The sequence below is a fragment of the Leptopilina boulardi genome, unplaced genomic scaffold (assembly GCF_019393585.1).
Source record: "Leptopilina boulardi isolate dan_hultmark-lab unplaced genomic scaffold, ZJU_Lbou_2.1 LbouV2_195, whole genome shotgun sequence".
NCBI classification, from domain to species: Eukaryota; Metazoa; Arthropoda; class Insecta; order Hymenoptera; family Figitidae; genus Leptopilina; species Leptopilina boulardi.
In genome coordinates, this window is record NW_026137746.1 from 598686 (window position 1) to 612286 (window position 13601).

General features: G+C 29.1%; 1 protein-coding gene across 1 annotated transcript; it reads left to right on the top strand.

Annotated features, from left to right (window-relative positions):
* Positions 1-283: 283 nt before the first annotated feature.
* Positions 284-1929, top strand: LOC127278139 (uncharacterized). The gene is made up of 2 exons (XM_051299698.1): positions 284-402; positions 578-1929. Exons 1-2 carry the CDS (start codon positions 319-321, stop codon positions 1715-1717), a joined length of 1224 nt encoding a protein of 407 aa, XP_051155655.1. The 5' UTR covers positions 284-318; the 3' UTR covers positions 1718-1929.
* Positions 1930-13601: the final 11672 nt, after the last annotated feature.

Below are 13601 nucleotides of genomic sequence, written 5' to 3' on the forward strand. Positions count from 1 at the left end.
ATTTTTAAACACCTATATAAACAGCAAAAATGTAAATGAATATTTCCCCTTCTAATATTTTATAAAAAAAACATTTTTAATTTATTCTAGTTTATTATAAAGGGTGCAAATAGATTTAGTAACATATATTCTTGTTGACTTATTCAAAAAATATTATAATATACATTAGTTTAGATATCGATTTACGTCATCGATTATAAACATTCTGACGATTTTTACAATACCTATGTAAACATTAAGAAATATATAAGCTGTAAAAAAAAATTAATATTTTATCGAATGTTGTCAAACGAATAGTCACTAATGCAATAGTAAATCATGATTTCGTTAATATTGATAAAATTGCTTTTAATATTTGTGTCGAGTACAATTTCACAGCAAACACTGCAATGGAATTTGGACGTAAGTTTTTAAATATTTATTTAATTACAATGTACGGGATTACAAGAAAAGAAAAGATAAAATGTTCTTTAGTGCAAAAGCACATACAAATTTAAGAAAAATATTAATTAAAAGATACATTTGCTTCATCATCACATGCATTTTACATATAAATTATAAATTCATCTTTTTTTAGATAACTACAAGAATTGTTGAGCCTTTAATTCAAGATTATTCAGAACCATGGACCAGTCAAAGAATTCAAAATCAAATCTTCCAATATAAAACTCATTTTGGTATAATAATTAAACAAGGTACAACATTTAATTTAACGGTAGAAACACCTTCCGAAATAGAAAATTTATATTTTTACTTTCTTGCTGATTTACCATATGAAAAATTAATCATATTAAATCTTACGGGAGAAAAAAATATCACAAAAACTTTAACAACAAATTTTGATGGCGTGCCTATGATATCTGCTTCAAAAAATGTTCCAGTACGGATAATAATTGAAACCAAAAACTGGTTATCATTGCCAATTTACAATTCTAATGATGTATCACTTTCAACAATACAAGAATATCAGTCTGAATTTTACAAAAATGTAAAGATTTACGGATTTGTTGAAAATTATTACTCACAAATGTTATTGTCAGCAAATGATATTGATAATCTAAAATTGATTAATTATAGTTTACATCTTGGTTTATATAAACAGAGTAATTTAATACAGAATTATGATTATTCAACTAGATTAAGTGCCAATGAAGATAAAAATGAAGAAACTTTCATGAGTGTAATGGATCGAACAACATTATTTATACGTTCAGAAAAATGTAACCAAGCTAATTCTACACAAGTATCTTCGACATCAATTTTACAAAGTGATAATAATTCTTTTAATTCTACAAGCAATCTAACTATACAAAGATGTCTGGAGACAAATTTGAACCGTCATTTCATTTCTGGTATGGATTTTAGTATAAATCCTGAAAATTTGCAATCTACGAACGTAAAAGGAGATTTGAAACATAATTCACCTTTGATGTTGACAAATAAAACGAAGGAAACCTATGTTAATGTTACTTTTACCATTGAATCACCAATTGATCTAACAAATTCTTGTCTATATGTGAATGACAAATGTCACACTATTGTTGAAAAAGTCATGATTATCAAATTATTACCAGATGTTTACTCCGTTTATGTAAAAGAACAGATTCGTGGTAAAACGTATATCAGTGATGTAAAGAATCATACAATTTCACAATTTATGTCGATTAATGTTGAAGTGCGAGAAGCTAAAACAGAAGTTTCACAGAAAACAGAATAATTTAAAATATGAATTTGATGCTTTGGGTTTTGCTGATGTAGTCTTTTTAAAAATATTTATAAATTACAAGAACATGACAATAGAATTAAAACAATTGCTCACCAATATTAATAAGAACTTTAAATTATATTTTATTATCAGCTTAGAACGAAACGGTTCATTTGTTTTTGAATATGAATTCTTTGGTTCTCCCCAAAATGATCAAAAGCTTATTAATGTGGTGGAGAAATTTCAGTACAATGATTTAATTCGTATTTATCATGTCCAACCACGTCGCCTAGAGTCAAATTTTGGAGGTTTTGATAATAGATATCAAACTAATAATATTATATTGACGCAGAAAGGTTTACAAAAAGTTAATTACAACGAAACAGGATTAAATCATGTAAAATATTTATTTTATGCTTTAGGTTATGATGATAGGGTGTTCTTAAAAATTTACATAAATTACATGACAATGACAATAGAATTACACCAATTACTTAATGATATACATCCGAATTTTGAATTATATTTTTCTATTAGTTTAGAACGAAATGGTTCGTCTATTTTTGATTATAATTTCTATGGTTATCCCCAAAATGATCAAAATCTTATTAAATTGATAGAGAAATTTCAGTTCAATGATATAATTCATATTTATCATGTAGAACCAGATCGTTTAAATTCTAATTTGGGAAGATTTAAAAACAAAGCTGAAAACAATAAGTTTCTTTTGTCAAATAAAGGTTTGCAGACTGTTAATTTGACCCAAATAGAATTAAATAATTTAAAATATTCTTTTGATGCTTTGGGTTTTAATGATAAGGTGTTCTTTAAAATTGATATAAATTACTGGACTATGACAATAGAATTAAAACAATTGCTAACGATTATTAATGTGAACTTTAGATTATATTTTATAATCAGCTTAGAACGAAACGGTTCTGCTATTTTTGAAACTGAATTCTTTGGTTCTTCCCAAAATGATCAACAGGTTATTAATGTGATGGAGAAATTTCAGTACAATGATATAATTCGTATTTATCATGCCGAACCAGGTCACCTAAAGTCAAATTTTGAAGGTCTTAATAATAAAACACGAAATAATAATTTTATTTTGGCACAAAAAAGTTTACAAACCATTAATTACAACGGAACAGGATTAAATAATGTAAAATATTTTTTTTATGCTTTAGGTTATGCTGACAGGGTATTCTTAAAAATTTATATAAATTACAAGACTAAGACTATAGAATTACATAAACTACTTAATGAGATTCATGAGGTATTCAAATTATACTTTTCTATTACTATAGAGCGAAATGGTTCTTGCATTTTTGATTATAAATTCTTTGGTTCTCCCCAAAATGATGAAAGGCTTTTTCAATTGAAAAAGGATTTTCAGTTCAATGATATAATTCATATTTATCATGCCGAACCAGGTCGTTTAAATTCTAATTTGGAAGGATTTGAAAATAAAGCTAAAAATAATAAGTTTCTTTTGTCAAATATTGGTTTGCAGACTGTTAATTACAAAGAAACAGAAAATAATAATTTAACATTTTCTCTTGATGATCCCGGTTTTGTTAATAGGATGTTGTTAAAATTTCTTCCTAAAGATATGACTATGAAAACACAACTGCCCAAAAAACGTCCTGAGAATGTCTTTTTGAAAACATCTACTGGAGTTTGATCAAAAAGAAGTCTTAAAGACATTCTAAGAATGTTCGATTTCTAGGCAATTATATTTCTTTAAGGTAGTATACTTGCAGCAGTCAGTCTCAAAAGTAAACTCTAATAGTATGGTATAGTCTACTACAGTTACTATTAGCATGCTGCTTAAGATTCTTTTGCCTCACTGTACTGAATACATCGTTAGCCCTATATACAGGCACAAGTATACTAAGCAGGTTACGAAGCGTGGCAACGTCGCAATTTTGTAATTTTGTGTATTGTATCTGGTGAAAAAGAAACGATTGATATGAAGAAGCATTTTTCTTATAAACAACTTCGAGAAAAGGGAAAAGAGTTTTAAATACGAATATTTATTGCATTGTGAATATTATTTGTTTAATATATATTATCAACTTTAATATGAAAAGTTGTTTGATTCATATGATGATTTTTTAATTGTGTGACCGTCATTTATATGGTTTTAACTTATAATATGAATTATCAATGTGAAGAAAAGATATATCAATTTGTTATATACTACAATAATATTAATTTTACTAAATAAACAACATTTGCAACATTAATCATCAGTCCCTTATTTTCCATTTTTCAAATTTTTCGCGCACTTTTCTATTTTTAAAGAGCTTGCATTGAGAGCTATATAAAGCGACGTTGCCACATGTATGACTTGCCATTTCACTAACGTTAAAATTATTATTTTTTAAACTTATATGGGTGATTCTCCAGAAACGGGTCACTTTTGAATAAGGAATTTTTTTTTCAAAATTATTTAAAAATACATGTTTATTGCATCCTTTTTATTAATTATGATTGGAACAAGTGATTCTAATAAATATTTGAGCTTAAAAACCGTTTTTAATGTAATTTTAACGATAAATATGTATTGTAGTACTTTCAGCGCAATAGCGTAGCAAGGGCGGCCGGGGCCCCAGGCACCATTGTTTTTGCGCAGACATGTAATTAAATTTTTAATATTTAATTTTTCGAGAACAAAACAATAATTTCTTTGCAAAAATTAATTGTTTTGTAGAAATTTATCTCGGCTTTTTTTTATAAAAATAGAGAAAAAAAATTAAGTTTCTTAAACGCAAGGGAACTGAAAAGCTGAATGACGGCCCTGTAGTTGAGTGTCGTTTCTGCTCGCGCGAAACTTGCGCATGCTCAATAAAATTTCGGGGGCCGGAGTTGAGAGAGCTGGAGTTGAGAAACAAATGAAAAACATTAATTACTTTGTTAATTAAGGACTAAATAAAAAATCCTTTAGGGATTTTATACAATTTTATTACTTTTATCGATACTATAGGTTGAAATTCAAAATTATTTTGAAAAACGATTGTTTTAAACAGGTTCGGAGTTGAGACATAATAAAAATACGCAAATTGTATTGTTTAATAATATAAATTTAAAAGTTAATTAGTTAATTAGTACCGTTGATTTTTATTCAATTGGGATTTTTATACATATTTATCAAAAAATTGCTTTAGTTACAATGAAAATAACAAGCAAAACCTCGAAAAACTACTCAAATTCTCAACTCCGGATCCAGAAAAAAATTTACGAAGAAACATTATAAATAAACATTTTTTTATTTAAATGGACGAAAAATTAAAACCCCTTTAAGGGAATAACAGTTTTTCAGCCATACTTTAAAATGACTATAATGACAAATTTTATTTTTTTAATTTTAATGTCAAAAATCTTATTCAAAAATAGCAAAATCCATGTGTGGAACGAGCAAAAGTATATTTTTAGCATATTTCAGATGACAAAATAAATTTTGGGAAGTAAAATATCATTATATTGATAATGAGTTTATTAAAGATCATTAAAATGAAGAAATTAAAAAAAAAATAAACCAATTCTAGATAATATTTATTAACTAATTAATCAAAGAATCAAAAGTGACCTGTTTCTGGAGAATCACCCATATATCTCTTAAATGAAACGGTTAATATTGTTAATTCCTTTTCGTTTAAATTCTTTAAATATTTATTTATAATATCTTAGTTTTTCAAATAAATCTATAGAACATTTTAGAAGTTACTGAAAGAAATGTGTCAATTTTTTTAAAACTTTGAGAATATGTAGATCTCGCTATTAACTGTTAAGATTTTCAATTTCATCGAATTCTATAGAAAAGTGCTATCGCGCGTGTACCACCTTAAGATGTCTTAAGTTTATGTAGCTGTTAGGTCTGTAATGTAGGTTTGTCTGTAACTTTTCTCGTAAAATACTGAATGTATTGAGTTGAAATTTTATGGAGGATTTCCAAATATGATAGGGAATGGTTGTCAAGTGTGAAAATGTTTATATATTGTCAAGGGGAGAAACAAGTGTAAATTTTTTTTTACAATTTCTTTCTTTTGGTTTAAAAATTAGTTTACTATCTGTAGAATATGATCCTACATTACTAATCTATAATTAGATGTATAAATGTCTATAGTAAACATAAGTTTAGTACTTCAGATGCTACCAAATGCAGTTAACTATATGAGCACGAGATCCCTCTATATTCTTTCGGTTTCTTATCAAAATAATTTTATTAATTGTTATTAGCAAGCATCATAAGCAAGTGACACTACTTAAAAACTTAAAACACTACTTTTATGTAGTGTTGGATTTTCTAACAATTTTTATGCTTTTTATTATATTTATTTGACAATCTATCAATATTTTTACACTTCCCAACCATTCTTTATCATATTTTAAATTCCTCCACAATATTTCAGCTCAATCCATTCAGCATTTTACGAAAAAAGTTATGGACAAATTAACATTACAGACCTAATAGTCACATGACCGTTTAAAAGACGTCTTTTAGACGTTCTTTTTATGAAGACGTACTTTAGACAACAATATTAATGGGAACTTTAAACGAAAAAATCAGGAAAAGAAGCAAGAAGGGGGAGGCGCAAAGCGCCTACATCTCACAGTGGTGCAAATCTGAAAATTAAGTTTCAAAAAGGTCTACAGGCTTTATTTTTCAACCGATTTTATTTTATTTTTAAATTGAAGCTTATAACATTTAGAAGAGCTTTGTCGAGTCCGATTTAAAAATTTTTATTTGTTTATAATTATTTTTTTATTGCAAAGTTGAACAAAAGTAACAATTTTGAAAAGAATTTGCTCTCCCATTGATATAATTGAATATTATATATTAAAAAGTAGTGAAAATAATTGTTGTAGTAATTTCACAAATAATTTCTTACATTAATTATATCTGAATTCACAGCTTTTAATTAAAAATTTAATGATTGTTATTTTTATGAAATTCTCATAAAACAATAACTCATTTCGCACTTTGAAACTTTTTTTAATATTCTGCTGTTTTATATTTTTCAACATTATCATCATCAAATCATAATTATAATTATTAATTATTTAAAACTAATTATCAAATCAAATTTCCATTTTAATATGACAATTAAATAGTTATGCAAGTTGAGAACCCTAAGGAACAACATTTTGATTATAATTTTTTTCTGCAATTTTTTATGAAACATGTAAGGATTCAAAGGAATTGGGAGGTACTTTAGAAGTAATAAAATGTATAAAATAAGTTTAACTATTTTTATTTATTTTATTTTTATGATAGTTCATCATTCATTTGTAAGAATTTGAAAATTTTATTAGAATTGAGCGTATGAAGAGATAGTAAGAGCTTTTTGTTTCTAAAATAATTCTATTCATCCAATATGGGAATAAGTAATCAACAAAACATTTTTTATAATTTTAGAAACATTAGTACATATACGCTGTCAATAAAATAGTACATTACTTAAATATGATTTTTCCATAAATACGCAGTAAAATTTCTATTATATATCAGTTATAGAAAAAATATTTTTTCAAAAGTACAGAAAAAAAATTTCGGAGACAACATACTTATTTCCATTTTTTTACAATAATGTCAAAAATGTATTAAAAGTTACTTGATGCGAGTATAAATGATACTTATCATAATATAAATTTTCAGTAAAATTCTTAATTTTTCTAATCATTCATTACTTCTAGATGATTTTAAGGATATTGTTATTAATTTAGATAATTATTTAATACTTTATATTTTTAAGATTGTATGTTCTAAATTTTGCAAAACAGACGTATAGAATTTGACATGACAGAAATCATCTATGTTTTCACATTAATATTTTTTCATATATTCTAGAATATAGTTTAATACAAACGAAAAATCTTTCTGACAAAATGATGTGAACTAAAATAGTGTTAAAGTGATTCCTTGAAATCGACAATAAGTAAAATTTATTTAAAAGAAAGTTGTTATAATATGAGTTATATTCGTAATGCTTTGATTTTTTTAATTCACACTTTCTTACATAAGGGTTTAAAAAAATAATCAGGAAGGTTGGTTTGTAATAGAAGAATATGAAAGGAAAAAATACAAATCTACATTTTTTTTCTTAATTACAATGATCAGGAATATCTATACACACTTTTACATTGTTCATTACAATAAAGTCAATTCTTTTCATTATGGAATTTTATACAATCTTGAATTCACTTTGTAGTATAGTGCAAAACTTGTCTAATATAAACTATACTTCTAATGGATATCCTAGCGCAAGAAGGTAAAAAATAGGAATTAGATTTAGATTCTATTCAAATCAAAATTCTTATGTAATGCAACAAAAAAAATTTGCATTACATTTTTCAAAAATTTTAATATTTACTAAAATAAGCTAAAAATAATAAAGGTATATTATTTATCAATCGGTAGTAAAAATTAAATGATGTTTAAAACCATTGTTAATTATTAGTTCAAACCCAAATTCGGGACAAGATTTGAAGATGATTTGTTTCAATGGGCTATAGTGGTGGGATTGACGATCTTTATTATCATTGGCAAAAACATCAATGATAGTAATAGAACCGGTTGGTTCCACAACAGATGGAGGGCATTAGGCTCAGTAGTAGGAGTAAAGTTTCCCGATAAGAACATCGATGTTCCTGAACTGGGGGCATGTACGGGATTCTATGTATTTATGACTAGTCACGCCAAAATCAGAACCCGAGTATTTGAGATCTACAGAACACTCGCGAATGCCAGATCCAACTATCTATCCGGATACTTTGAACGCATCATAAATCTCCTCCAATGGACAGAGATGAGCCACGTGTACATGATTACAAAGCATATCTTTAAGAGCAATAGGGAAGTGCTCGCTCTTGCTGAACTCAGTGGACCTGAGGTTTCACCTATGACGCTAGCGATTGAATTCCTTCAACAATTTAGCGTGGATGATAGGCCTTTCATCAAACTATTGAGAAGTCATGAGGAGACCAAGCCCATACACAGCAGGAATTTTCCTTTTTATGTAGCAGCATCCAAGTTGATTGCCAGTATGAATAACCCAAGTATGCGCTACTTCAGGACCAATAAAAGTAGCGAGATGACAGCCTTTTTAGACAAGGTAACAAGGATAGTAAACACCAAGAGGGAAGCTGGTGTTATGCCAGCTACAGTTATATACTCTTCTGGAAAACACAGTATTGTGCAGAAGTATGCATTTGATCTACTAAAAGGAGTATCTCCAAATGATTTAGAGGTGTTGGGAGGGCTCCAAGAGATTCATAATTAAGGGTAGATCGATATAATCACCCTACTCTTATAAGCTATGTGACCATTGTTAATTATTCCGTCTTATGTTTCAATGTGAAAAATATATAAACATTTCAACAACATTACTGTACTCTTCAGAAGCTAAAACATTTATTTTAAACTATTTTTTATCAAAAAATATTCAAATAAAATGTTTAAATAAATCAAGAAGCAGAAAAGTGTTTAAAACTTAATACAGTTATGAAAGACTGGGCTCTTTTCGAAATTCACAATTCAATTGAAAGAATATTTAAAGAACATCAATACAAGTAAAAACTTTATTGTCTTTAAAAGAAGTTTTTAAATAATTTAAAAATTTTTTAAATTGTTACAAACTGTAAAAATAGTGATTCTTGATGTTCGGTAAACTATTTTTGGGACACAAAGTCTGTCGAAATAAATATTTAAATAAATAATGTTTATTTTTAATGTGGGTTCGATTTATTTTATCGTCGATAGAAGATGAAACGTACTCCTCAATTCTGCTTTATAACTACAGCACTGATGTGTGCTCGTGCTGCCGCCTGTGACGCTGTACTTATACTACGCGCAACGTTTTAATTAATTAATTTTAATTAACAATCCTAATGGGGAGAATCAAATTTCAGTTGTGAAGCGAAATGAGCGAAGTCATTTCCACTTTTAAAAACTTTGGCGAATTGACCGCTAATGTCATCAACGGCATTGCACAAGTATTAGGAAACATAAAAGCGGAAATGGATGAGTTAATGAAATTCAGACAAAACCAAGGAAATTTGAAGTACTTGATTGATGTAATTAGAGATAATTACGCCGATCAAGTCGTCAAAATTAACGAAACGGTCAGATCTTTGACAGAAGTCAACAGATCTATGCAACAAAGGATGAGACAAGAGAGATGAGGAAGAAAAAATAATATTACTGATGAGAAAGTTTTGACAGAACAAAATTTCAAAGTTCGCGATATTAAAATTATTGGTATTACAGGAAGAGGCAAATAGAAGACAGACAAATGATGGGTTAAAAGAGACGATAGCTGCCTTTTCTGTAAAAAGAGAAAATATAAGGTGCAATGAAAGTCAAACATCGGGACACATTGGTGGGAACTGTCCCAACAAAGATAAGGTTATCTTTGTTACAATTGTAACACTTTTGGGAATCACATTGCCGCTGATTGCCCAAATCAGCCATCAACTTCTCGAGGAATAAGTTTTGAATGAGGTTATTCAAAATTCGGTGAGTCAAATGATAAATCAAATTATTCGAGTAATATAAGGCGAGGAATAAAAAGGAAAGGTAATCCCGAATTCAATAATAACCCCAAAAGATGGAGATTAAAAATGGAAGAATATGATTACATCGTGGAATACAAAAAAGGATCAGAAAATACTGCAGCTGACGAGCTTTCCCGCGTGCATATCACGCAGGACAATACAAATGAGCCGCGAGAAAAGCAAACAGGTTTTAAATTTATAATTCGACTTAGAATCAGAATTACAGGAGATCAAAATTACTAACGACCCTTCTGATGAAGACTTTAACACCTCTATTCCTTCAGAATAAACAAACAATGTAGATAATCCATCCACTGCCGCGGAGACATTAGAAATTCCCGACGCGACTCCCACTAGGCTTTTTATCTCTAACCCTCTTCAGAAACCACATGTGACACCTTCACAACCCATAGACACCTCGCTCGATACAATATTACAAGTGGTTTGCGAATCGCACGGAAACTAGAGAACAAGAAAAACTTAACGTAAACGGCAAATTATGGAGGGAGTTTAGGAAACGTGACACCGATGATCCCAACATTAAACAACTACTACTATATAGTGAAAAGGAATGGCTAAGGAAATTAGACTATACAGCTAGGTGGACTTTATCAAAAAATTTGACAATTCTTAGACTGCACTTTAATGACCCGACTATTACTTCTACTGAGCGCATAAAAATATAAATCTTAATTGCGTTTATTAGTTTCAAATACCATCAAATAAAAGTACATACATGTTACAATAGTACTACATAATTGACAATAGAGGAAAGAAATAAAATTATAGAGGAAAGTCATGGATCCATAATGGCACAACATTTTGGGGAAAACAAGTCTATTCTAAGAGCTAGAGAATTGGGAATTATACGTTTGGATCCCCTAAACAAATCCTATCTGATCAAAGACAGAATTTTATCTCCAAGTTAGTAAAAAATTTCGAAAATTTATTTAGAATACAAAGGAAAATAAACTAAGTCCGGATTGAAAAGGGCCTGCCATCATTATCAAAACACTGCTATAATAATAACTATGCAAAAATTTTTAATAATGACAGATTGACTATTCACGCAGATATATTAAAGACCATTTATTCTTAACTTTCAGGTTCAAAATTCAGATCCTATTAAAAATAATAACACTAGCAACCGTTATCCAGGCTGACATCGTAGTAAAGCCTTTACAGAACATTCCTATGTTCGCTAAAATCCTGGTTACTACTAGTTTAATCCACCGGACATGAAAATTAGTCGTTGGAGTGGACGCCTCAACAATAGAAACAAGATTGCAACAAATTTCAAAAATTTACAAAAGAGCGTCGAATCTGTTTAAATTGTCAAGAAGAATTCGAATTACACGCCATTTACAATAGAATTAATAGGTTAGAAGATTTAAAAGTTACCCTCTAGACCAAATTCTCGGATTTACACGCTCAAAACGAGGCATATTAAATATTGTCTGCTCAGTTTCAAAAACATTATTTGGAACACTGAACGAAAGTTGACCTGACATTAATTAATGATGAACTCGATAACATTTACAAGAATCAAGAGTTAATGAGTCAAACAATAGGAAACCAGACAAGAATTTTAAAAACTTTATTAAATTCATCATCTCACGATTTTCAAAACTTAAATGAACAATCCGAAAATCAAGTAAATCGATTAAATACTATGATTAACGCCACAAATAGCAAACAGAAAAATTTAATAGTACCTAACATGATAGTTTTAAGTAGCATTGCCATAGAGAAGCTTAATGATGATGTAAATTTGATAATTAACGCCGTTAACGACGGAAAACACGGGATCATACACCCTCAAATTCTCACACCTAGTCTATTGATCCAAGAGTTACTAAAAAAAGAAGATAAAACCAATAGCAAATACCCTATCAGGTTAATGCCTCAAAATTACCAACACATTAGAGATATTTCTAAAACCAACATTCTAATCGTGAACAAACGTCGTGTTTACGTACATAGAATACCAGAAATAGAACAGGATAATTTCTAAACTTTATACTTAATCCCAATTCCTATTCGTCATGGAAAAAGTTTTCTTGCACTTATTCCTTCACATGAGATAATCCTAATCAACTTTGAGAAAAGTCTATATATTCCCAGTGATGTAAAACTTCTCGAAAAATGTGAGAAACTGGAAGAACAATACATTTGCAAAAGAACTCAACCAACATATTTAATTAGCGAAATAGAAAACTGCGAAACCAGCATTATAAAGAATCAGAATAAAATAATTTACGATCGCATTTGTGAATTTTCGGTGTTTAGAATTTTAGAAGTAGCTTTCATTCCACTACATGACCCTAACCAATATATAATTATTCCAGAAAAATACTCTATATGAAAAGTGATATTGTATTTCTCTATAAAAAGAGAAATCCACATAAGTAATAATGTAAATTTATCAATGGAATTGATTAGTCGGAGGAGAAAGAAGAATCAACTGAAAAAGTCCAATCTTCACAAAGTCTCAATTATTAATTATGAATTATAATTAATAATTGTCAACGAAAAGCTGACTATAATTAGTCACGAAAGTACCGAGGTTATCAATCCGCAGGGGCCTTCCGCATTGCGCAGGTCACTGGGTCAGGCGACCCCGATGTAATTGCCAGTTCGAGTTTGGCTACTCGTGAGTGACAACACGAAATTGAGCGAGAATATCTAATTTTCCAATTTATACGGTGTAACCGAGTTTAAAGAGAAAATAATATGGATTACCGGAGAATATTAAAGAAACTCCAAGGTTAGTGTCTCATTCTTCTTTACCGGTAGTGGCACCATAATAGTAAAAGGAAAAGTCGAAATCGTTCCCGCCATCGTCGCCATTTTTGTAGCGTTTTCCTTTGGAATTTTCCATTGAGCGAAATTATACAACGTCTGAGGAATAAGTGCGTAATGCAGTACGCAGTATTTCGCGACGAACAAGATGTTGCATTCGATATAATGGGCATTCGATATAATGGAGACGTCAATCCAAAACATCAAATACACTCGTAGGAATAAAACATGGTTAGAGAAGGGTACTGATTTACTAACGTACTTAGGATATGGTTCACTGATTTGCGTTATCATATAAATGCTCAGTAAAATAGGATTCTTTAAATTATTACTGTACGTAATACCGAAAAACTTTTGTATATATTTATTCTGTGTAAAAAATAATATTAACAATACTCCGACATCTGTACTTCAATACGACACTATACCTTCAGCACCGATAGCAATAAGCAGAAGCGACGATGTACGAATTAAACAAAAAAGTGTTAGAATACGCGAACTTAGAGACTAAGTTTTGTCTAACCAGGATAGG

Bases quoted from the DNA above. Each gene is read 5' to 3' on its own strand.
- LOC127278139 (XM_051299698.1), top strand. From the start codon at position 319: ATGATTTCGTTAATATTGATAAAATTGCTTTTAATATTTGTGTCGAGT. The intron at 403-577 runs GTAAGTTTTTAA...ATCTTTTTTTAG, and splicing joins CACTGCAATGGAATTTGGAC to ATAACTACAAGAATTGTTGA.